Genomic DNA, 21,316 nt, shown 5'->3' on the forward strand with positions numbered 1-21,316 from the left:
AAAATTCTCAACAGCAGCAATGCCCCAAGAGATACAGACAGAGCAGAAAGCAGTTTGATAAGATAATCTTTGGTCTTATTTTCCAAAGCCTGCACCTCTGGTAGAGATGAAACACAGAAAATCTTAATCATAACACTCTTCTTTACAGAGCAACACAGACTTCAGACCTGGGCAGACCTTAATTGTGACAACTGCGCTTTCTAGAACATTTGAGAACCTCAAGAACAGAGTACAGTGAACACATTCCCCAAATACACCTTTTTTTATATCTAATTTACAAAAATTAGCCTGCTCATTACAGCTGAGCTCTATGCCTTTTATACTATTAAAATTCAATTAATAAGTTTTCCCCAACTTACTCTACACAGAAAAATAAACTGAATGTTTTACAATTATTAAAAATGCACATTGCTGTGTCTGACTTGCACAAAATCAATCATTTCAATTAGGCAGGTCAATATATTCAACAATATATAATACATATTTAAGTACATTTAGACCTGATACTGGCTGCCAAAGAAGATATTCTTGCAAAATTAAACTTTAGACCAGGTACTCAAGCCAGGGATGACAAATCCTCCCTCTGAAGAGCCCATGTGGCCTTCAACAAACATCCTGCCGAGTCACACATTAAACAAGCACTCGGTGCCATCTGACAGCAGCTATGAAGAGACAACTGCAGGATTTTGAGCCATGTGAAACTATCCAGCTCCAAGACTTCAAAAAAACACTTCAGCTATCCAAACTTCAGTTGTAAATGTTACACTGCTACACCTGAGCACTGGAATCACTCCCTGTGTATAGAACCTCTGAGGTGTTTCAACATGGCACACATCTAACTTGTGCACACAACACTTTCCTCCCCAAGTTATTCCCAAGCTGCCCAACATTTCCATATTTTGTCTTTTGTAGTCAAATTCTTCCAAGTGAAGTGCTGCTGTGCACTAGGTTCAGGCTGTGTGCCCCTCTGAAAACACACACAAGATGTCAGAAGCACTTTCCAAGCTAAGCAAGCACCGTGACAGCCAACAGAAGGACAGAACAGCACAAGCCATAATGGCACTTGGCAGGGCTCACTGCACCATTAACAAATTTAAGCAAGTCAGCTGTTCATTCTGAATGATTACAGTCATATTATTCACAACTGCAGAGAGCACAATGCTCCCAAAATTCTGGAGCAAAAATTTACGTTTCAGCTGCTCTGCAATATCATTAAATAAGTTAACTGAACTTCACTGTGGCTTGAAGATTTTAGGGTAAAAATTATTGCTAATTTCTGTAGCAGACTATTTTTTCAGACTCCCAACTGGTTGACTCATTTAGATCCTGCAAGGAACTCAGAAGCTTGTGTACAGAAAATAGCACACAAAGTAGCTGCCACAAATTCTAAATATCCTGGTCTCTGTTAAGGAACATTTACTTGTACCCTCTGAGAACAAGAACAAACTGAATGCAGTGGATTTCAGACTGCAAAAAACATGCTTTTAATTGTAAAATCCCAGCAAACAAAACCCCAGATATATCACAAAGGCCCTTTCCAATGAATTCCAAGTTCTTCTGATCATTTCAGAACTCACCTCTATGATTTGTTTAGAATTTAATGATGCAATTTATTATGCTTGCAAACTTTGCATAGTGTTCCATTAGGGCCAACTGCAGCCTCAAAAAGATGTTACCTCTGCTTCAGAAAAAAAGTTTTACTCACACAAGGTAAAAATATTACCTATTTTGAGTTCCCTTTTGAGGACTGACTGGTTAGAAGTATAAAACATTTAACAACTTAACTCCTAAATTCTTTTCAGTCCAGATGACAAACTCTCTCCATCCATTATTTTATACACTGTATTTTTAAAGCCCTAGCTAGACAAAAAAGGTCTGATTTTTAATGTAACATGCCAAGAGACTCCTTCAGCAGTATTACAGTTAGCTTTAATGCAGTTTAGTATCTTCCATCTTAACCCACCTCTTCAGCATACAAGCACTCAATCAGAACAGGTAACCTGTACAGGAGTTTTCCTGGATTTTGAAGGCTTAAACCATTAAAAATAATGGAACAATTCTCAAAATTCCTATTCAACACAGCAAGGATATCTTGTCCCTGTCACCTCTACTCCAAGGGCTGTGTTTTGGCCAAAGCTGGAGAAAGATGCACTGGAATGACTTAAGGCACAGAGTAGCATTCAAGGCAAACCAGCTGAAGATCTGAACTCTCAGTGCCTCAGTGCCCATCTGTGAAGTGGGAAACATCACAAAAAGTACTACATGAAAGTTTATTCCTAACTGGGACACATTAGCACCTCTCTCAAAACAGAAACCAAGAAACCAATTCAGAAACAATTTTCATACGCTATTTTAAGCACACTGAAAGTAGTTAAAGGGTAAAAACCATCGTACACAAATCTGTTATTTGCATCCAGCCATAACTTCACTTTTCTAAGAATAGCTTTGTTTCTGGGACACTGAACAATGTGGTTCTGGTAAATTCTGGAACCAAATACCACTACTAAAAAAAAAAATTAAACTTTTTCACCACATACTTCATAGGTTTTAGAGGCAAATGCTCCCAAATCAGTGTTAGCATTTAAAAAGAAAATTCACTGCACACAAAAACGTGGCATTAAAAATTTCAAAGTTTTCATTTTATCTGTAAGTCTAGCATATTTAGATTCTAGAACTGAACTGCCCACTACTGCAAAACCTAAGCAGAATCTCCAGCTAGATACTAATTTTTGAAAAACAACTATGTGATCTTCAGAAAAAAAGACCAATTTAAATCAAGTACAGAAAGAGAATGCCAATTTTAAACAAAGAAACAGAGGACACTCGAGTCAAGCCCAAGAAAGCCTTTAGTGCTTTTTGTAACCCATTCTCAAGGAATCCTATTATTTTAAAAGGACACTCCAAAATACTGTGCAATTACTGAATACATGGGGTTTGGATGTGGTTTTGTACAGAGGTTGCACACAAAAAAATGGAATTCCAATTAAACAGCCTGACTTCACTTCTCTGACATGGATGTTTATCAACAATACACATCAGCAATCTCTTCCTGATGGCATTTCAACTCTGGGATCAACACTTTTAGCCCAATTTCTATTTCCAAAAACAAGTAACAGTTTCAGCCATTTATCCTACTGTTAAGAACTCTTAAGAACTTCTGCACTATCAGCTTAATATGACTCAAAAGCAAGCTTGGAGAACCTCCGCTAACACTTGGGTAGCCAAGAGCTTTCTGTCAAATCTAAGTATTTAATAAAAGCTCTCAATTCAGGATTTCCCTTCCCTCCAAGAGCCACTTGCAGGAGGGTTCATTCTCAAGCAGATTGCTGCCAAGTAGGCTGAAAATTGCAGGAAAACTTCAGGGACTCCAGGCTTGTTTTTCATGTACCTCCATCTGTGACCTACAAGAAGAAGAGAAGCTCTTCAAATCTTTAATGAGTTCTTGGGTAGATCTCAGTACAATTCATTCTTGAACAAGACCTACAAAGGTTTTATTTCCTTAGGAAGTCTCACTAATACTCAGTACAATTCATTCTTGAACAAGACCTACACAGTTTTTATTTCCTTAGGAAGTCTCACTAATACACTTTTCCATCTCTAGATTTTGGGCTCACTGGTTTCCAGCACAGCTTGAGAGAGGGTACAAAGCACTGATTGCATGGATTCTGTAAAATCCACGGAGATTGGCAGCCAAGTAGGACAAGAAAAACCTTTAATCACCATCTCTTCTGCACCCATCACCTCAGTGGGAGAACTGTATGATGGGCACAATCCACAGAGGAGTTAATAGCCACCAAATGGAAAAAATAAAAAATAGTTTGGCTCTTCAGAACCAAGACACTTCTGAGACAAAGCAGTAGCAAAGCAGGCTTTGTGAGTTCAATCACTCTTCAAATAACTCCTCTTTCAAGCCTAAGAAAGTATTTCCAGAACAGTATCAAAACTGAGTATGTCAGGTGGAAAACACACAACACAAGACAGCCATTTTAGGGCATCATCCCAGAGATGCAGCTATAAAAATGGAGTTTGTGGATGCCAGGAATGAGCATCCACAAATATGTCTGCATCAATTCCAACAGACATCCAACAACAGCCTAAATAGAGCTGCTAAGCTAAGCAATGAAAAACAACCCAAATTAGCCACCCACAAAAAAAAGTCTACTCAAAGTAACTTCACCACAAAGCATATGTTACTTTGAACCAGCAATCTATGGAGCAAGCAAATCTGCTGTCTTAGAAAGCCTGCAAGGCAGCTTGGTGAACTGATTTTTTGGGAGAAATACTAATCACCTAAATCCTGGCTTTCCAACAGGAAAACCAGCAGCAGACCACAACAGCTCAGGGAATTTTTGTTAGGAGCATTTTAAAACTAACATGGCACTAACCAAACTTCTAGGGCACAGAAAAAAATTAACTGTCAGTTCTGATTTTTTTTCGTTGAGTACAAAAGAAAAAATAACTAAAACCCCACAGATCCAAGTACAGCAAACCTCAAATTTGTCTCTAGTCATAGATTTTAATATACATTTAACTGTAGGTGCATGAATATTTCACAGAAACTGTATTCCTGTGGAACAGCCCTGCCAAAAGAAGCTTGATCAGCAGGATCAATCAGAATCAGCTTGACTTAAACGTGTCCACATAACAAGGGATTAAAAAGCCACAGACAGGTTAAACTCACACTGGCAATAAAACTGTCAAAAATCCACTGAACACTTTCATGTGTCACACAGCTGCTTTCTTTCAGCTAAGATAATTTCTGGTATTTCTTCTGCTAATTTCTCCTTTTTTGGTGACCTCAGGTAACTGAGAGATTCTGGTCCCATCCCATCCCCTCCCAGGCAGAAAGATTCCAGTGTAGCTATTCAAGAACTCTGAGGGAAAATAAAGCAGTCTTCATTTCATTTTATCTTTTTTTTTTGTATGTTTATATTCAGAGCACCAAGTAAAGTTGTCCAGCATCCTGACAAACACTATCTAAATATTACCTAGAACTATGCAGTTATCAGGAATTCAATGCTTTCAATGTTTGTCTCTTTCTTCCATGTTTTACACCAATGGCCTGATTTTGGTCTCCATCTTTCTACTGGATAAGGGAAGCTGTTCATCAAGACATCTCTTTTATTTACTTCTGCCTTTTACAGGGAGCTAAGGAAGCAATTTAGAGATGCACTCAACATAAATACAGCTCTTCTTAAAACAAAATGTTGGAATTAGAAAGTTCCTCCCTAAGAATTTTATTCAGTTCTCAGTTACTGCACGTGCAGAAGATGCAATACTCCTATCTGGTTTAGCTTTATAATTAAATACTGTTACTTGTATTTCAGTGATAACTTTATAATTAAAATAGAAATTGATTTTAAAAAACATAGATTTTCAAAGCAGAGTATCAAACAAGACCAAATTTAACAAACTCCCTGAATTTTGTGTCTGGTAATTCTTTGAACTTCCAAAGGTTAGAGAATGAAAAATGTATGAAAAAGTATCACCAGAGAGTTTTAACAACACCTCTTCTACTATTCTGAACTGAAAACCCAACATCTGCCACGTCAAGCAGCAGCACTTTTAAGCAAGCAAGACTCCTACAGAAATCCTGCTCTGGTAGTTAAGTACCTTGAAGAAGTGAAATACATGAGTCCTGACTCAACCTTAAGGCTCAAGTCCCTTAGCCAAAAAAAAAAAACCTGATGACTGGCTTAAAAGAGAGAAGTGATTTTAATTTGGTGTCTGAGTTTGGAAATTTTACTTTGGTCATTTTTTTTCAAACTTCTTTGCAACGTGAGGAATCGTTCTTTAGGCTAACAGACTGATGGAATTTGCACACAATCAAACACTAAAGAGAAGGGACTTCAAGGTTGAAGTTGTGAACCTGCTGGCACAGGCACCACAAAATCATGGGGATGAGAAACCCTGGATGTGCCACTAGACCAATGGGTTCAGCATTCCCCTCTACTGGAACAGTCCAAAGTGACCCAGGTAGAGGCACACCACATCACTCCAGCACATCTTGTTCTGTCTGTACAGCCACAGTTTTGTAAGGCTGCATTTGTCCAGAGAGCTTCCCACTGCTGATGGAATTATGTGGAATCATGCTTAATAGAATAGTTCCCCACATATCTGCTTGCAGATTCCAAGAGTAACGACCATCAGACTTGTCAGCTCTTTCCAGAGCAATTCCCAGTTTGGGTTGAGGCACAGCAGGGCAGCAATGCAAAGCAAACCTGACACATGAATAAAAAGCTTCTAGAGGCCAAAAAGACTCCTGACTACAGAATGAGAATACCACAGTGGAATACAGTGATCAGGTAAAAACAGCACAGCCCTCCCTGGTACTGCAAGTGTCCAGTTCATTTTCTCATTCCTTTACACAAACCAGACCATGGAGAGAAACTCAACACCACAACCACAGCTCAAGTGTGGTTGTGCAAATGAGGAGTAACTACCAACTCCTGTATTAGAATATTCCTTCAAGTGTCAGCCCTTTTCAAATTCTCTGAGTTTCTTTGCCAGAAAGGATTTTTCAGGACATTCCAGTGAAGAGACTGACAGTGAGTGCTCCCCCAAAGTCAGAAGCAGCACTGGACAAAGCCAATGCACCAACCCAACACAGTTCCTCCAGCCATGCACTGACAATCCTCAGACACAAATTATAATTCACTAGATTACCAAACATACTGCAATAAAATTCTATTAGTTTCTAAAATCTAACATCCCAGATTTCTCTGTGGGTCACTTTTAGAGTAGGCTGTTTTATTTCTTCTTAGCCTGACAAGGCCTTTACAAGACTTTTCTGACTTCTTTGACACCAAGCATTAAGCAAATTGTTTCCAAGATAGATTTCTGATTTTCCAGTTTCATGCAGTTGGTTAAGAAACTTTCATAAATTGTGAATTTTTAATTGAGGTAGGAGTTCTGATGTTCTGGAAGGAAGCCAGGGCCAGAAAAAAAACCCCAAATTGTTTCTATAGAATTAAAGAGAGCATCATAATGATATGCATTCTCATTATTTCTGGGAACAGAACAATGTGAGTGCTTTCGCCCAATTAGCTTTTCAACTTGCAGATGCCAAATGAGAATTATTTTTAAGATTTGCAAAACCATTTATTAAAGAAATTTCCATTATTTGGAAGAATGAGAAAACTTCAAAGCTCAAGAAACTGAATTGCTGCCTATTTGAGCACAAGATAAGGGAATAAATTAAAGCAAATTCCTGCAGAAACAAGCTGTGTACCTGCTACCAAGTGCAGGATTCAAACAGCAGCCTGGTAGGCAGCACTTTTCTCTGAGTACACAAGACTACCATGACCTGTCTTACCTGTCAGAAGGATTTTTAACTGAAAAAATCACAACTATTCACCAGGTTTCTTAATAGCTAATTTAGATCAGTTTATCCAGACCACAGCAGCTCTCTGTAAAGGCATCTGTTAATGGTTAGGATCACAAACAATCCCTTAAAAAATGACAAACACACTCTGCAGTCTGTCACAAGCACCACGTTGTTTCTTGCTCAACTGAACCTCACCATCCAGCAGAAGCCTGGAAAGGCAAAAACATCCAAACCTCTTCTCCCCACACACACACAAAGTGATGCGGGGAGTGTCCTCTTCCTGAGCAGTGGGAAAAGGGGGAGAAAGATAAATCCACAGCTCTGCAGAACTGCCTGGGGGAAGTTACCAGGAACAGCTGAGGTGAGCAGGAGGCAACTCCTTAAGTAGGTCCCAGTGATAAGTGGGTGCAAAACACTTCCTTTAGGAAGCTGATGAAAGAAAATCAATAAGTACATGAAAAAAGACCAGATTCCCAACAGATGAGCAGAAGTTGCAGCCATTTACAGTCAATACCCATCTTTGCACTGTTTCATTTTTCCCTTTAATACTCACTGCAAAAACCCCTTTAATTACAAACCCCTAAAAGCTTTTTTACAAACCCTCACTGAGCTGGTGGCACATTTTTAATCCTTCCCACCCACCCCTTGTAGACTTGGGACAGTGGAAGAGAGCAGGACAGATTAGGAGAAAAAATTTAAACAATTCTTTTGCTGGGAGTAACTCAAGGAATCTCTTTAAAACTTCCATTTCCTGCTCCTTTACCACAATTTCCAAGCCCCACTGAAATAATTAATATTTTTTCACGGAGGTAGTGATACTTTTTTTTCAGTGTTCTTCCCCAGGAACAACAACATTGAGCAGTAGATTTCTCTCCACATCATACTTTTCTGCAACTCTAAAATATCCCTGACCTCAACTGCAATGAAGTAAAATTTTTTTATACATAACTTGTTTTTCCAAAGCCCCTATTCATAAGTTAATCCTTAAATAAGAAATAATTACATCTTAGGGATTTTATTTTGGAAATTTGTTAGAAGTTGCTTTGAAATAATGTACAGGCAAGCTCCTCTGTTCATGAGCTTCTTCAGAATATTTTGACAGTGCACAAGAACTACTCTAGAGCTACATCCTTCAGGATTTCCTCTCTTCTTTAGAAGACATGTGCCGAAATTCATCCCTTTTGTCAGTTTTTCCCCTCAATTTTTTCTGTTCATCTTCTCAAGATATTTTTGTTTTTGAAGGGTGGAAACTTGAAGATGGAAGCATTTAACAGCAGGACTCTACAGAATAAACAGTTTTGTAGTCTTGTACAACCTCATCATTATTAAAAAAAAGTTCAAAACAGTTACTCTAATCAGTTATGTAATGACTTAAACTACTTGCCACCATGTTAAAAGCTTCCCACCTTGCCCAAATTCATTGCTGCCTGTTACTTCTACCATACTCCTAACCTGACTCATGGACATCAAAAATATAATTTCTTCTCTCTATTAAAGAGATGTTACAGCACATTTTTAAGGTTTTTAAGATACTCCCATTGATAGTGAGAGCCAGGGTTGCCAAATGCTCCACACTGACAACAGTAGTAAAAAAATGTCACTCCAATACATAGAAAGGTGGTAGAATTTTGCTTCTTGGTCTGGTCCAGCTTGGAGAGAACTCACAACTGCTCAGTCTCTTTTTACCTGCTGCCCATTATCCTCTGGATCTCTGGTTACATGCTTTTCCCTCTGACTCACTGATTTCTTGGAACAGACACATCTTGTTCACTGAAAAATGCTCAGCATGGAAGAGATGCAGCTGCCAACACCACGCTGACAACAGCTCTGGACAACACCAGTTAATTACAGTAAGGGTTGATTTCAGACCTCTGCTTCAGACTGGATTTGACCACAAAAAAAGGGGAAAAAAGGATGAGAAGCTAAATGTAAAAAGCCTTATCAGTATAGCCAGCTTTATACATCTGTCTGTCAGCACTACAGAATCCATTTTCCATGGAAGTTAACTTGCATCTGCTGAATGGCTGCAGATGAGATTTAACATCTTCACTTGCTCTTGGTTCTCTGTTTATTCTGCTCAGGGGAAAAAAACCAAAACAACCAACCCACATGTCCCTTGACACTTTGCTTTCAAGATGCAGTAAATAATTCAGGCTCAACACATTATCAAAATACTTATCAAGGAACTTTTTGTTATCCAAAGCTCTGTGTGTCCTACAAAGCTCTGTCCATGCTGGTAGCTTCATCTGTGGCATGAAAACACTTCTTAACCAAGGTGACTCCAGCAAAGCAATCACTGAGAAATGCCACAAGCCAAAGGCAAGCTTTTCTTGCTAAAATGCATCTTTCTTATTTGCACTGTCAAAGGAAAATGTTGTTGTTCCTTTCCATAAGAGGACTTCTGCTATGCACCTACACAAAGCACAGACTGTCCTAAACATGACTAAAAACAAGCCCTGTACATCAGTATTTATTTTTTTTCACAATGAAAGCATTGATTCATTCATATTAAGACTGAGGTCCTTCAGTGGAATATCTGGTGAGTTTGAAACAAAAGTCCTAAAGCAACACCAGGTCTTTAACTGGGGAAAATTACTGGCTTCTCAAACAAAAAGCAAATGTTGCTGCACTTCCACCTTAGCTGAAGCTTCAAATCAGTTTAAATACATCTTAAATCACTACTCCTGCAAACATTCCTTAAAATTCTGACTGCAGATTGAAATTTTAAGCTAAAATATATAAACAATAGAATCTAACAAAACTCACATGCTTACAAAATGTGAGTTTTACACCAAGGTGTAGTGGTTTATATGATTTCATGAGGACAGCCTGAAAAGGGTTGATCTTCTAAGCAGAGAAAGTTCGATTTGCTAACTTAAGCAAGCAGTGCAGCAAAAAATGAGCAGCATTGCCACTGCCAAACTGCATTTTATAGCCCAAGTAGGTACAATCTGAGTAAGGCTGCCATTTCACTTAGGAATCAGCTGTACATTGATTAAATTGGTATTTAAGAGACCCCTCTTCTCTCAGTTACCCAGGACTGGGTGATGCCCCAGTTCTTCAGGCAGTACTTGTGAATTTGTTGCAGCTGAATATAAAGTGCAGCCATTCCTGTCTCTGATGCTGGAAGACCCTGAAAATGAAGCCCACATTTTCAAACACACATCAGCTAAAATTTACCACCATCATCCTTAAGACTGAAGACACGTAAGGTTGATTCTGCACTCTCATTTTCCCCTTCATCAAGACAGTGTCAGATAATTTAAACCATGAACAATGTGAATGTTAAACAGTTTCTCCCTTTAGTATGTGTTTGCAATCTGTAACAGACGAGCTCGTTAGCATTTACTTAGAATGTTATGTAATGGTTGAGGTATTTGTAATAAAAACAGTCTATTTCTGTTAGCCTGTTCTTCATAGACATAAAAGCTGTCTTCATCTGATTTTTATTAGGACTTCATCTTCCTCTGCTGATGCATTTTTTAAGACTCCTGTGCACTCCATTTTCATTTCACCAATACCCAGAGTATGATTTTTCTCCCACCTCCTCACAAGGATTTCAGCTTTAAATTTACACTGCTTCCACCTGGCAGCTTCTACGGGGCTTTGTAAAACCCAAATGCAAGAAACAATGAGAGCATGAAGCTGAGCAAAGGAAAAATTTCCTGCAGAAGATGAACTGGTTCTACCAGTAAAACACCACCAGCAGTCCCGTCATTACAAGCCCAACATCCATCCTCAGCCAGTGGGATGGTGCTGCATTTTCATGGGTTTTTTTTCACCCTCCACTACTGTAGGAGCTCTGAAGACACCAGCTGAAGGAAGTGTTTTTCCTTCTCTCACATCCCCAATTCACTACACGAGGGTTTACTCCTCTGCAAGAGCTCGCTGTGCAAGGCTTTAATTCTTCTGCAAGATTTTGATCTCTTCATTTTATCCAACCACCCCTTATATGGTATTTAGCCTCTGCTTCCTACCCTCTCTCTGCTCTCATATCCCTTAGCCTGGAAATCAGCCTGGAACAAAGGAATTGTGCTCCCAGTACTGCAGGACACCTGGCTGAAGTCGACTCCGTAGAACAGAATCCTTCCATTCTTTCCCTAATTGCCACCCAGCATTCATTCAGACAGCCCCAAGCCCACACTGGAGCTCCCTCTGCAATTGCATCATCTCTCCCTTGCTCACTGGGGCCTGTTTCTCCTTCCCTAGGCAAACAGGACCTATGGAAGGTGCATCCCACAAATCTGTAGCATTGGACCAGGAGCCCAAGTTAAAACTGCAGACTGATGTAACTGTTCTGCTTTACCAAAAAAAACAACGTTCCCATTATGGAAAGTCTAAATGAGAGCAAAGATATTATAAATTGCTACTAAACTGCCAAGACACAGAATATTTATATTACTGAGACTCACAGAAGCAACTGTATAGTGAGTTATACATATTTCATGGGCTATTATCTACAAAAGCCAAGAACTTCGTACAAGGAACACCTCCACACACCAAGGCAGAGTCTGAGGTGGCAGACAGAGCCTCAATCCTGTTTCCCAGGCAGTGGCCTAAGACAGAACCAAGCTCTCACTTCAGTTTAAAGAGCGACCTCTCAAGCCCACACCATCAAACCACCTTTCCACTGAACATTCATCCAGTTCAAACAACTCCCAAAACTTTGAGATTCTTTATTCTCAAGGAAACAGAAACACCACTAAATTAATGCAGAAGCAAAATTCTCTAGACTATAGGATTAAAAAAAAACCCTGACAGCCACCAGAGCTCAGAACCCAGAGCTCCTGGCAGTCAGTATTTCAGGTCAATCCTTTTGTTTCTCATACATGGACAAATGAGATCATGTCCTGTTTCCTGTCCCTTCAAAAGCAGTTTCTTGTGTGAACAGAACTCTAAGATGAGACACCAAGTAGGCTAGGTGGCTCACTGTAAAAGAAATAAAGCTATTAAAAATTTATTAAAAATTACAGCCCCGTTTCTTCTGCTGGAAATATTGCTAATTTTCAGTAACGTACCTAACCCCAAACATCAGGGGAACAAGGCGTTCCACCAAAGAATATATTTACAGAACACCCACGTGAAGCACAAAAGAAAAAAAAAAGGAAAAACCACGATGTTCCATTCAGTGCCCAGCACCATGCTCTCAGTGCATGCCCCCTTCCTCAGGAAAAGGGACCGAACTGGAAATTATCTGGGCCACTTTTAGCCTCAACATTTCCCAATCCCTGTATGCCTGGGTTATGCCCACTGCAGACCAAGTGCCTGAATTTCAGCCGTGTCATCCCACCACGCTCTCACCATCCTTTAAACGCTATCCCTGAGAACACCCCCGGCTCTGACCACCCCACCCCTACAAACCCTGGCCCCGGCAGCACAAACAATGCCCTCCTTCACTCAACCTGCACCAAACCACCCAAGAACCGCCTTTTACCGTAGGCTAAGCGTGAAAGAAGCGTGGATGCGTATTTCAGAGTAGGAAAAGCGAGGCGCCCTGCCTCCAGCACCCCGCAAGAAAAGGCTGCGCTCCCCCGCGCGTTTCTGCGGGAGGAATCACGGCCGCCAAGTGAGCGCTAATGCACACAGGGCTCGGCGCGTTCCTCCAGCAATCTCCAGAGAGAGAAAGGAAGGGAGAGAAGCAGAGAGGAAGAGAGGAAGGGGGAGACCAAGCGCCGCTAAAAAAAGAGGGAAAGCGGAGGGCAATGAAGAGGGCGGGAGAAGGAAGCAGCACCCCCGCACGAGCGGTCCCAGCGCAGCCGCCCCTCCCGCCGGCCCCGGGCGCGGCCCGGGCTGTGCCCGCCGGGGCGCGGCCGGCCCCGGCCGCCAATGCGGGGTGGCCCGGCTCAACCCCGGCCCGGCCGGCCGGCGCCGCTGCCCGCCCCGCTCCGCCCGGCGCGGTGCCGGCCCGGGGCGCCCCTCACCCGCCGGCCGCGGGCCCGCCCGGGCGGAAGCCGCCCCCGCCCGGGGCCATGCGGCGCAGGCCGCCCGCCCGCTCCTGCCGGCTCCGTGCCGCGACGCGGGCCCGCGCTCCGCCGCGGTGAAGCGGAGGAGCCCCCCCGCTTACCGGGCGCGCAGGGCGGCGCTCGGCTGCCCGCGGGTCCCGGTGCCGGCGGGGCCGCTGCTTCTCCCGGCGCCGCCGCCTCGGCCGCTTGCACACAGGGGCCAAGATGGCGGGCGGCCAAGCCGGGCGCCAACGACGTCTGACGTCACCGCGCATAGCGCGCGCCGCCGGCCCCGCCCCCGCGCCGCCGATCACGTGACCGCGCCGTGCCGCAGTCGCGCGGGCTCCCGGGGATGGGTGCGCCCCCTGGCGGCGCGGGGCGGAGGGCGGGGCCTCGCGGACCCGGCCCCATTCCGGTTCTGTCCCGGTTCTATCCTGCTTCCCATTTCGGTTCTGTCCCCGTTCTGTCCCGGTTTCCATCCCGGCCCCATCCCGATTCCCATCTCGGTTCCCATCCTAGTTCTATTCCGGTTCTATTCGGATTCCCATCCTGGTTCCCATCCCGGCCCCATCTCAGCCACATCCCGGCCCCCATCCCGGTTCTATTCCGGTTCTATCCCAGTTCCCCTCTCGATTCCCATCCCGGCCCCATCTCGGTTCCCATCCTGGCCTCTATCCCGGTTCCCATCCCATCTTATCCCAGTTCCCATCCCAGCCCCCATCCCGGCCCCATCCCAGCAATTCAGGATTCCCTACAGTCCTAAGCCTGCTTGCAATGGGCAATGTCAGGGATGCTTGCTTGCTTGGATTGATCACTGAATGTGTAATTTATTGTTACATATCGATATATTAGCATATATAACATTTCTTACATCTCTTATTTGTTGATACTTCTATCTATATAATGTATAGATGGTATATATACAAAGGCAAGACTCTCCTCTTTGCCACAGCTCGGGATCCACTTTGCCTGATAATAAACCATTAATAAAACCATCCACGAAGACCAGATCTGTGAGGTTTATTTGGGGCTCCCTCCTTTGTGCCCCAAAAGTTGCCAGACACAGAGGCAGCTCTCCACAGTTCATGTTTCACAAAAGCTCAGTGCAGTGAAGGTCTTGCCAAAATTTTCGGGAGCAGGAGGGAGGAAGGCTGGCAGTTCATCCCAGGATGGTTCAGGGTGAGTGCTCCTGTCACATCAGCAGGAGGTGGGTGGACACCAGCCAGCCCCAGGGTGTTGCTGGTGCCATCTCCAGCCCTCTGGCAGCAGCTGGCACAGGTGGCACAGCTCTGCACCCTCCCCAGATCACCTGGCATTGCAGCTCTCCAGGTTCCCTCTACAGCTGGGGACCGGCCCAGGGGTATTTGGAGAAGACCAGACCTGCAGTGAGAGCTGCTGGCAGAGCCAGGAGGCACATCCAGCACCAGCTGGAGGAGCTGTTGGAGGTGTCAGCCAGCACCCGAGTTCTCAAGGGCTTCAGCGTGCGCTGCCACTGGCTCAGGATGGCAGCTCTGGCCCCGCTCCAGCTGCCCCGACCCACCAGCCGGTACTGGTAGGGTGAGCAGGGCCCAAAAAAGATGGCCAGGGCCAGCTGGGGGTCTGTCAGGAGCAGCCTCAACACGCTGGGCTTGACGCCGGCACACGCAGCGATTTTGTCCACGTAGCCAATAAAACTCATCTTCAGGTTCTCCCTCTCAGAGGGATTCCTTCGAGGGGACAGAGGAAATAAAAGTCAGATGGCATTGTCCTATCTCAGTTTCCAGCTCCATGGAAAGCAAAAACCTCGGGCTCAGACATCAGCTGAGCCCCAGTCTCTGGGGCTGAGCTCTCTCAGCCCCAAATTCAGCCAAAGGCGCTGAAAGAGCCTCTGTGGGGTTGGTCCCAGCAGTTCTCTGGGGTAGGGGATAACCAGAAGCATGTTTTGTCTCTGCAGCATAGCTGTGGCTTCAAAACCAGCTCTAACTTAGCAGTACCATCATTGTAATGCCACAAGTACCCCCGCTATGTCCTGCCCTGAGGTTCAGGGGTGTGGATTTGGCTGTAGAGATGTAGACTTTCAGTGATAAAAATGCCAGGGGGACTGGGAAAATTTGGGAAATGCAGAAAGCTTCCTGTGCTGGGATGGACGCTCAGGATTTTTCTGCTTGAAACCTTATCACCCTCAGAGGAGGGAGGACATGCTGATGTCCTTCAGGAAAATTTGAGACAGCCTCAAGTTTGTTTCCCTTGCACCTCAGACTTCCATATTTCTGTGTAACAGCATCGTGGTGGCTCCTGGCCATAATCCCTGCAGCTCTGTTTTGTCCCAGTTTTTTCCCAGTGTCCCAAGAGCCAACCCAACCCAGCCTGCTCCCTGAGATTCATCATCATCCATCCCACATCCTTGGGGACACATCTCGACCTCCTGTGAAATCCAACAAGCCTCCAACAAGGCAGGCTGTTAGCTCCCACACACAGAGCTCACATGGACCTGCCAAAAAGGGACACAAAAAGGGACACAGGGTTCTGGATGGAACCCAATGGTCCCCACTGCCTGGATTTGGGAGGGAGAAGCCACGAGATGGCACCGTTAGCCTGGAGGAAAGCAAACCTCCATCCTGACGTGATGGGAACAAGGACATGGCTTTGGAGGCCTGGCAGGGAAAAGGCAGAAAGGGAGGGACGAAGGAGATGGGAAGAGAGGGATGGCGAGCTGCATGCCCTGGTATTGTCATCAGCTGCTCCAGAGGAACTCATGGTCTCTTGTTCCATAAAGGAGAGCATTTTCCCAGTGGGTGGTGGGATAATAAATGCAGAGCTGTGTGTCCTGAGCAGATCCCTCCTGTGTCTGCCATCCTTCCCTTAGGCTATCCCGGCATACAACACCCATCTCATCCCGAGTGCAGGAGCATCACTCACCTTTTCACTGCTGGCTTGCTCTTCAGAACCTCAGCCATCATCCTGCTGGGGGGAGGCAGCTTGTTCCAGCCTGAGAAGAGAGAAACCAGCCAGCTCCAGCAGCACCTTCAGAGGAAATGTTCAGCCCCTTCCCAAGGTCCCAGCACCTTTCCCCAGGTGTGGAGCAGCAGGAATACAGGGATGCAGCTGCTGCACAGAGCCTAGCAGGGAGCTGAAATATGCCCTAAGCTCTGTGGGCAGCAGGACAGGCTGCCCCAAGCCTCCCACCCAGAAGATGTGGATGTGTTTAAAAAAAGACTGGGCATGGCACTGGGTGTCATGGTCTAGTTGAGGTGTTAGGGCATGGGTTGGACTCAAGGGTCTTGAAGGTCTCTTCCCACCGAGTCATTCAGTGGATTCTGTGAATTCTGTGAATCTCCCCCATCTCCTACCTGCAAAGACCCCTGTGACCCAGCGAGCCTGCATTTCTGACCCCACCATAATGGAGCCTGTCAGCTGGATCAGGCCAATGATGGCCAGCGTGGGCTTTTCCAGCTGGGGAGGGAAGATGCATTTGTAGAGGGAACGGTTGTCATCGATGGCGCTGCCAACAGACTCCTCGAGGAAGGGGAAGGAAAAGTTGTAGCCCGTGGCAAAGAGCACCACGTCGATGTTTTCTTCGGTTGTCCCATCTTCGAAAACAACAGAGCTTTCAGTGAACTCCTTCACGTTTGGCTTCAGCACCACAGTCCCAGAGAGGAGGCAGAACGGCAGCTCTTCATTGATAATCATCTTAAATTTGGAGCTTGCAGTGGGGAAAAGAGGGCAGCAGTGTTAGCATCTGAGAGACCTAAAATGACTTTTTTTCACGGTCAGAATTCCCCTCCAGTGGTTTGCTATTCCACAGATAGCCCCCAAAAGTGAAAGTATTATCAAGACCCCCCGACCACCCTACAAAACAATCAGAAAAAACACCTTTTGCTGGAAGCCAAGCCATAGTTTGTGTGGTTGAACCATGAATTGAACTTCCGAAACTTGATCCTCCTGGTGAGGGCTGCTGGCAGAAGCCAGTCCAGGAGGTGGTTGAAGCGGGTGGTGCCGACCATGTCGCGGGGGAAGCCGTGGGCTGAGACCCGGCTGAGGACCCAAGTGTTGCTCCTGGTGCTGAGGAACACCTGGGGAGGGAGGCAGGGCTCAGCCTCCTGCCCAGGCATCTTGAAAATGATGAGTGGCAAATCCCATCTGCTGCACTTAGCACGGAGTTGGAGATGACACCCAGATGAGCTTTGACAAAGTGGTGGCTTTGCTAAAGCTGCTCAGCCGCCCCAAACTCTCCGGGGAGTTGCAAAGCTTCTTCAACGAGAAGTGGAATTTATTGAGGAGCCTGGGGTGAAGCTCCCTGTGCTGCTCTGGGCTCTCCCTCTCCCTGTGTGGCCCACCATGGAGCTGTACCTTGGCAGCCACACGGCTCAGCTCCACGGAGAGGTCGCCGCCGGTGTTGCCAATGCCGATCACCAGGACCCGCTTTCCTCGGAACTCCTGCTCGTCTCTGTACTCCCGGCTGTGCAGGCACTGCCCTTTGAAGCGACTTTCAATGCCTAGACACATAGCAGGGAGCATCTCCTACTGCCAGATGCATTTACCCACCCCATCCTCATGCTCAGATCCCCAAATCTCCCCCTCCCACCTCTGCTTGTAGCTGAGAAGCCCATGGAAGTCCGCTGTACCTCCTCAGCTCAGTCTTGCTCTGCAAATCCTAACAGAAAAGCCTGCCTGCATCTTTGCAAGGTGTTTTTCCTCATTTCCCCACCATTTCCATGGGGTCAGGGTCCTGCCTGCTCCAGTGTGGGAGCTTCATGGCTGTTAGCTCCCACATACAGAGCTCACCTCCACCTGCCAAAAAGGGACACAAACTGTCCCCCACCCACACTGCCCCGCTCCATGGGAGATTCTGGATGGTTTCCACTGCCCGGATTTGGGTTTGCAGAGGAAAATACAACCAGGGGATGTCATGGAGCGGGGAGAAACCCTGGAGGGCAACCCCACTGCTGGGACAGGGCTTACCTGGGAAAGAAGCCAATGGCAAGTAGGGCTCCTGGTAATGGCCAGTGCAGACCATGACAGCATCGAAGACGTGGGACTCACGGACACCACCAGCCTCGGTGACCACCTCCCACTGGCCTGAGGCGAGGAAATCTGGGCGCTTTCTCACACTGAGAACTGTTGTCTTGCACAGAAACCCAACAAAACAGCAGTCAGGGATCAGAGATGTGCCTGTCAAAGGCTGGGGCTGCCGGGAGCAGGCTGGGTCCCTGGGGAGCTGCATGTCACGTCTGAAGCTGTTAAATCCCACCCTGCACCTTTCCCCTGGCAATGGCACTGGGGGGGAAGCCCATGTTGGAGCAGCCTTATTTAAAACATGGGGCTAAAGGCTGCATTCAGGACACAACAAGCAGGTGGTCCTAGCAGGCTGGAACCCAGCCTGGTCCCTGGCCATGTATCTGCAGCTACCCATGGCTCTTCTCCCCTGGGGTTTGGGGTCCCTGCTCACCTGGAAGCGCACGTGCTGCAGGAGGTCGAAGTGCCGGGCGTACATCCTGAAGTATTCCAGGACGAGGCCATGGGACAGGTAATTGGGAAAATCCTGGGGGAAGGGGAAGTCACTGAAGCAGGACATCTCCTTGGAGGTGTTGGTGATGACTGAGCGGTACACGCTGACCCTCCTGCTGGCTCTGGAGTCCTGTGTGAAGCCAGTGGTGACGTTTCCAGATGTGCAGGGAAAGACTTTCTCCCCATAAGGCATACGAGTATTTTTCTTCCCCACATTTTGGCACAAGGACTAGCACCAGGTGACAATCTCTGCTCCATTTCCTTCTCCATCTTGGAGTCAGAGAGTGGGACAGGGCCAGTCCCTGAGGGTGTGGCCACCCTTTCCTCTTTGAGAGCTCCCAAGGCAGGGGACAAACCCGGGGACCAGCCCAGCAGGCACTGACCGTGTAGCGCCAGACGCCGCCGATGTCCTCGCTGCTCTCGAAGCAGGTGGGCTCCAGCCCCTCCTCCAGGCAGCACTTGACAGAAGCCAAGCCCGCAGCCCCAGCCCCGATCACGGCCACACGCCGGACCATGCTGGCCTGCAGCAGGTGACAGGCTGGTGTGAGAGCAGCTGGGAACACAAACACAGCCCAGGGATCAGCACAAATGCCAGTCCTTTCTTGCCATCCCCAGCAAAACACCCCTGGTCTTCTCTGGCAGGTGTCCACGAAGGAAAACTGTCCTGGAGAAAGCATGGCCAGCTCCTGGTTCAAGATCCTGCTCATTGCCCTTCCCACTGTGCTAAGCCCACAATGAGGGTCCAGGAATTGCCCTCCTCTACGGGGGGAAAAATGAGGCGCATTTAAATCTCACTATTCTGCTGCTTCCATCCGTTCCCTTTTCCAGCCCAAACCAGGGCATGCAAAGAAGGTGCAGCTATCTTCTGCCTGTACAAAGTGCTCCCCCTAAGACCTCTGTAAGAAACAACTCCAGCTAAGCTGGCTCGTTTTCACACTTTCCTTTTTAATTTCCCATTAAAGAGCAATCTCTTGAGAACAAAAAGGGTTTTTAAAAAAAGGGAAAAAAGCAAAGCAATGCCTGACTGAGCAGGAGCACAGCACAGCCATTCAGAAGTTAGACAGCTCTCTGAAAGCACGGCTGGGATTACAGGACATACAAAAAGTAAGAAACCCAGGAAACGCTGGCTATAAATGGGAGGAACTCAGAGCCGGGGCGTGTAAACTGAGCTACACCCAGCTTGACTGGGAAGAAAGAAACTAGGAAAAAATGAACCCACATGAACTTTGATTAGGTAAGAAATACTCCTACTGCAGAGTCTGCAGAAAGAGTAATTTATAACTTTTTCTATCAGTTTCGTGTCAAAAATAGATAAATAGAACCTGGAGGAAACTGAAGAAAGCCAGGGGAAAATGAGGGAGGAGCAGAGCAAAAAAAAAAAAAAAAAAAAAAAACCACCAAAACCCTTTGGCATCCATAAGCCTGGCCTGAGCCACTCCTTGATGTGCAGGAACAGGGCAGGACATGCCCACAGCTGTCTGCCTCATTTCTGGAGCCTTCTTTGGCTTCAGGAGAAGGCAGGCAAGCTCAGGGGGCTCGGCTTCTCTGCAATACCCCTCTCCCCCCAGCAGCAGCAAGGCAAAGCCAGCAGTGAATGCCAAACCCCTGGAGAGCTGTCTGCTCGCTCTCCAACCCTGCCAAAGCATCCAGGAGCAGTGAGGACCAAACCTTGCTGTGCTTGCAGTGCTGTGCCTTCGCTGCTCAGCCCTCGGCCGAATTTCCCTTGAGTTTCTCTCGCTGTGGATTGGAAGGGAAGGCTGAAGTCCAGGCTGCTCGCCACAGCTCTTGCATGAGTGACCTTTACACCTGCATTCCCCCGCCCTTGTGGGTTTAAATGCACTGGAAGAAAGTTCCCAACCTCCCTGGGGCAGTGCCAGGTGAAAATGCAGAGATAATCCCAAAGGGAACGTGCTTGCACGGTGTAACTTGTCATTGCTCCGGCTTGGGGTTGTCCTGATCTATCCCCTTTTGTGGTGCCTGTGCTGGGCTCGTGTTCCCTTGGCATCCCCAGATCAGAACATGCTCCCTTTGCCAGCAGACAGAGTGGGTGTGGGACATGGAGCACCCTGCAGGCTCCTTTTGGGAAGTCAGGGAAAACCCCTGGAGTCCAGCATTGGGAGTTGCCCACAGCCCCAACTCGGACATGGGCTCTACCCCCAGCTCTTCCCATGCACACAAGGACAGGACAGAGAGGCATCTGCAGCACACTCCTGCTACAGCCACTGAGATTTTATTCATTTACAGTCTCTCCAGGCACAAAACAAAGCCTCAGGATTGTCCAGCAGTGGGGCATGCAGAGAAGCAAAGCCAGGAGTGCTCAGCCCCACAGGCTCATGTGTGACAAACCACAACCACTGCCCTGCAAAGAGGCACCAATTCAGCCCCAGCTGGGATTTGGGGTCACAGTGCTTAGGCTTGGAGAAAGGAACAGCCTGACCTGTGCGCACAGCCCAGGTAATTCCTGGGCACTTTTGCTCCTGTGACACACCACTTGATGGTGTTGTCCTCACTGTATCCTGTCCTGTGTGATCCAGGCACAATTATGGCACCAATTCCTGCT

General features: G+C 46.4%; 2 protein-coding genes across 16 annotated transcripts in view; both read right to left on the reverse strand.

Annotated features, from left to right (window-relative positions):
- PRRC2C (proline rich coiled-coil 2C) overlaps positions 1–13,473 on the reverse strand; it is a 68,618-nt gene extending 55,145 nt beyond the window's left edge. For all 13 annotated transcript variants that reach the window (XM_033067765.2, XM_033067768.2, XM_033067772.2 and 10 more), the window contains exon 1: positions 13,392–13,473. The gene's annotated coding sequence lies outside the window, so the exon portion shown is untranslated. The remainder of the gene's footprint in view (positions 1–13,391) is intronic.
- A 602-nt stretch (positions 13,474–14,075) lies between these two features.
- Positions 14,076–20,953, reverse strand: LOC117000269 (dimethylaniline monooxygenase [N-oxide-forming] 4-like). 3 transcript variants are annotated; one of them, XM_033067777.2, is made up of 9 exons: positions 20,425–20,953; positions 19,140–19,309; positions 18,698–18,886; positions 18,211–18,373; positions 17,599–17,744; positions 17,122–17,321; positions 16,599–16,951; positions 16,168–16,237; positions 14,076–14,975 (listed from the first exon to the last, which is right to left on the reverse strand). In XM_033067777.2, the coding sequence occupies exons 1-9, from the start codon at positions 20,951–20,953 to the stop codon at positions 14,606–14,608; spliced, it is 2,190 nt and encodes a 729-aa protein (XP_032923668.1). In that variant the 3' UTR covers positions 14,076–14,605. The 3 variants fall into 3 exon arrangements, with proteins under 3 accessions (XP_032923668.1, XP_032923670.1, XP_032923669.1); XM_033067779.2 differs by lacking the exon at positions 20,425–20,953 and adding an exon at positions 19,552–19,718; XM_033067778.2 differs by lacking the exon at positions 20,425–20,953 and having other exon boundaries at positions 19,140–19,718.
- Between the last annotated feature and the right edge of the window lie 363 nt (positions 20,954–21,316).

The sequence above is a fragment of the Catharus ustulatus genome, chromosome 9 (assembly GCF_009819885.2).
Source record: "Catharus ustulatus isolate bCatUst1 chromosome 9, bCatUst1.pri.v2, whole genome shotgun sequence".
Lineage (NCBI taxonomy): Eukaryota > Metazoa > Chordata > Aves > Passeriformes > Turdidae > Catharus > Catharus ustulatus.

What these genes read in the sequence shown, in the direction of transcription:
- LOC117000269 (XM_033067777.2), bottom strand. Translation starts at nt 20,953, where the DNA reads ATGCCTCTCTGTCCTGTCCTTGTGTGCATGGGAAGAGCTGGGGGTAGA. An exon ending in AGCACTGCAAGCACAGCAAG is followed by an intron (nt 19,310 to 20,424) that starts GTTTGGTCCTCA and finishes TTGTGTTCCCAG; the next exon opens with CTGCTCTCACACCAGCCTGT. An exon ending in GGCTTGGCTTCCAGCAAAAG is followed by an intron (nt 16,952 to 17,121) that starts GTGTTTTTTCTG and finishes CCCCACTGCAAG; the next exon opens with CTCCAAATTTAAGATGATTA.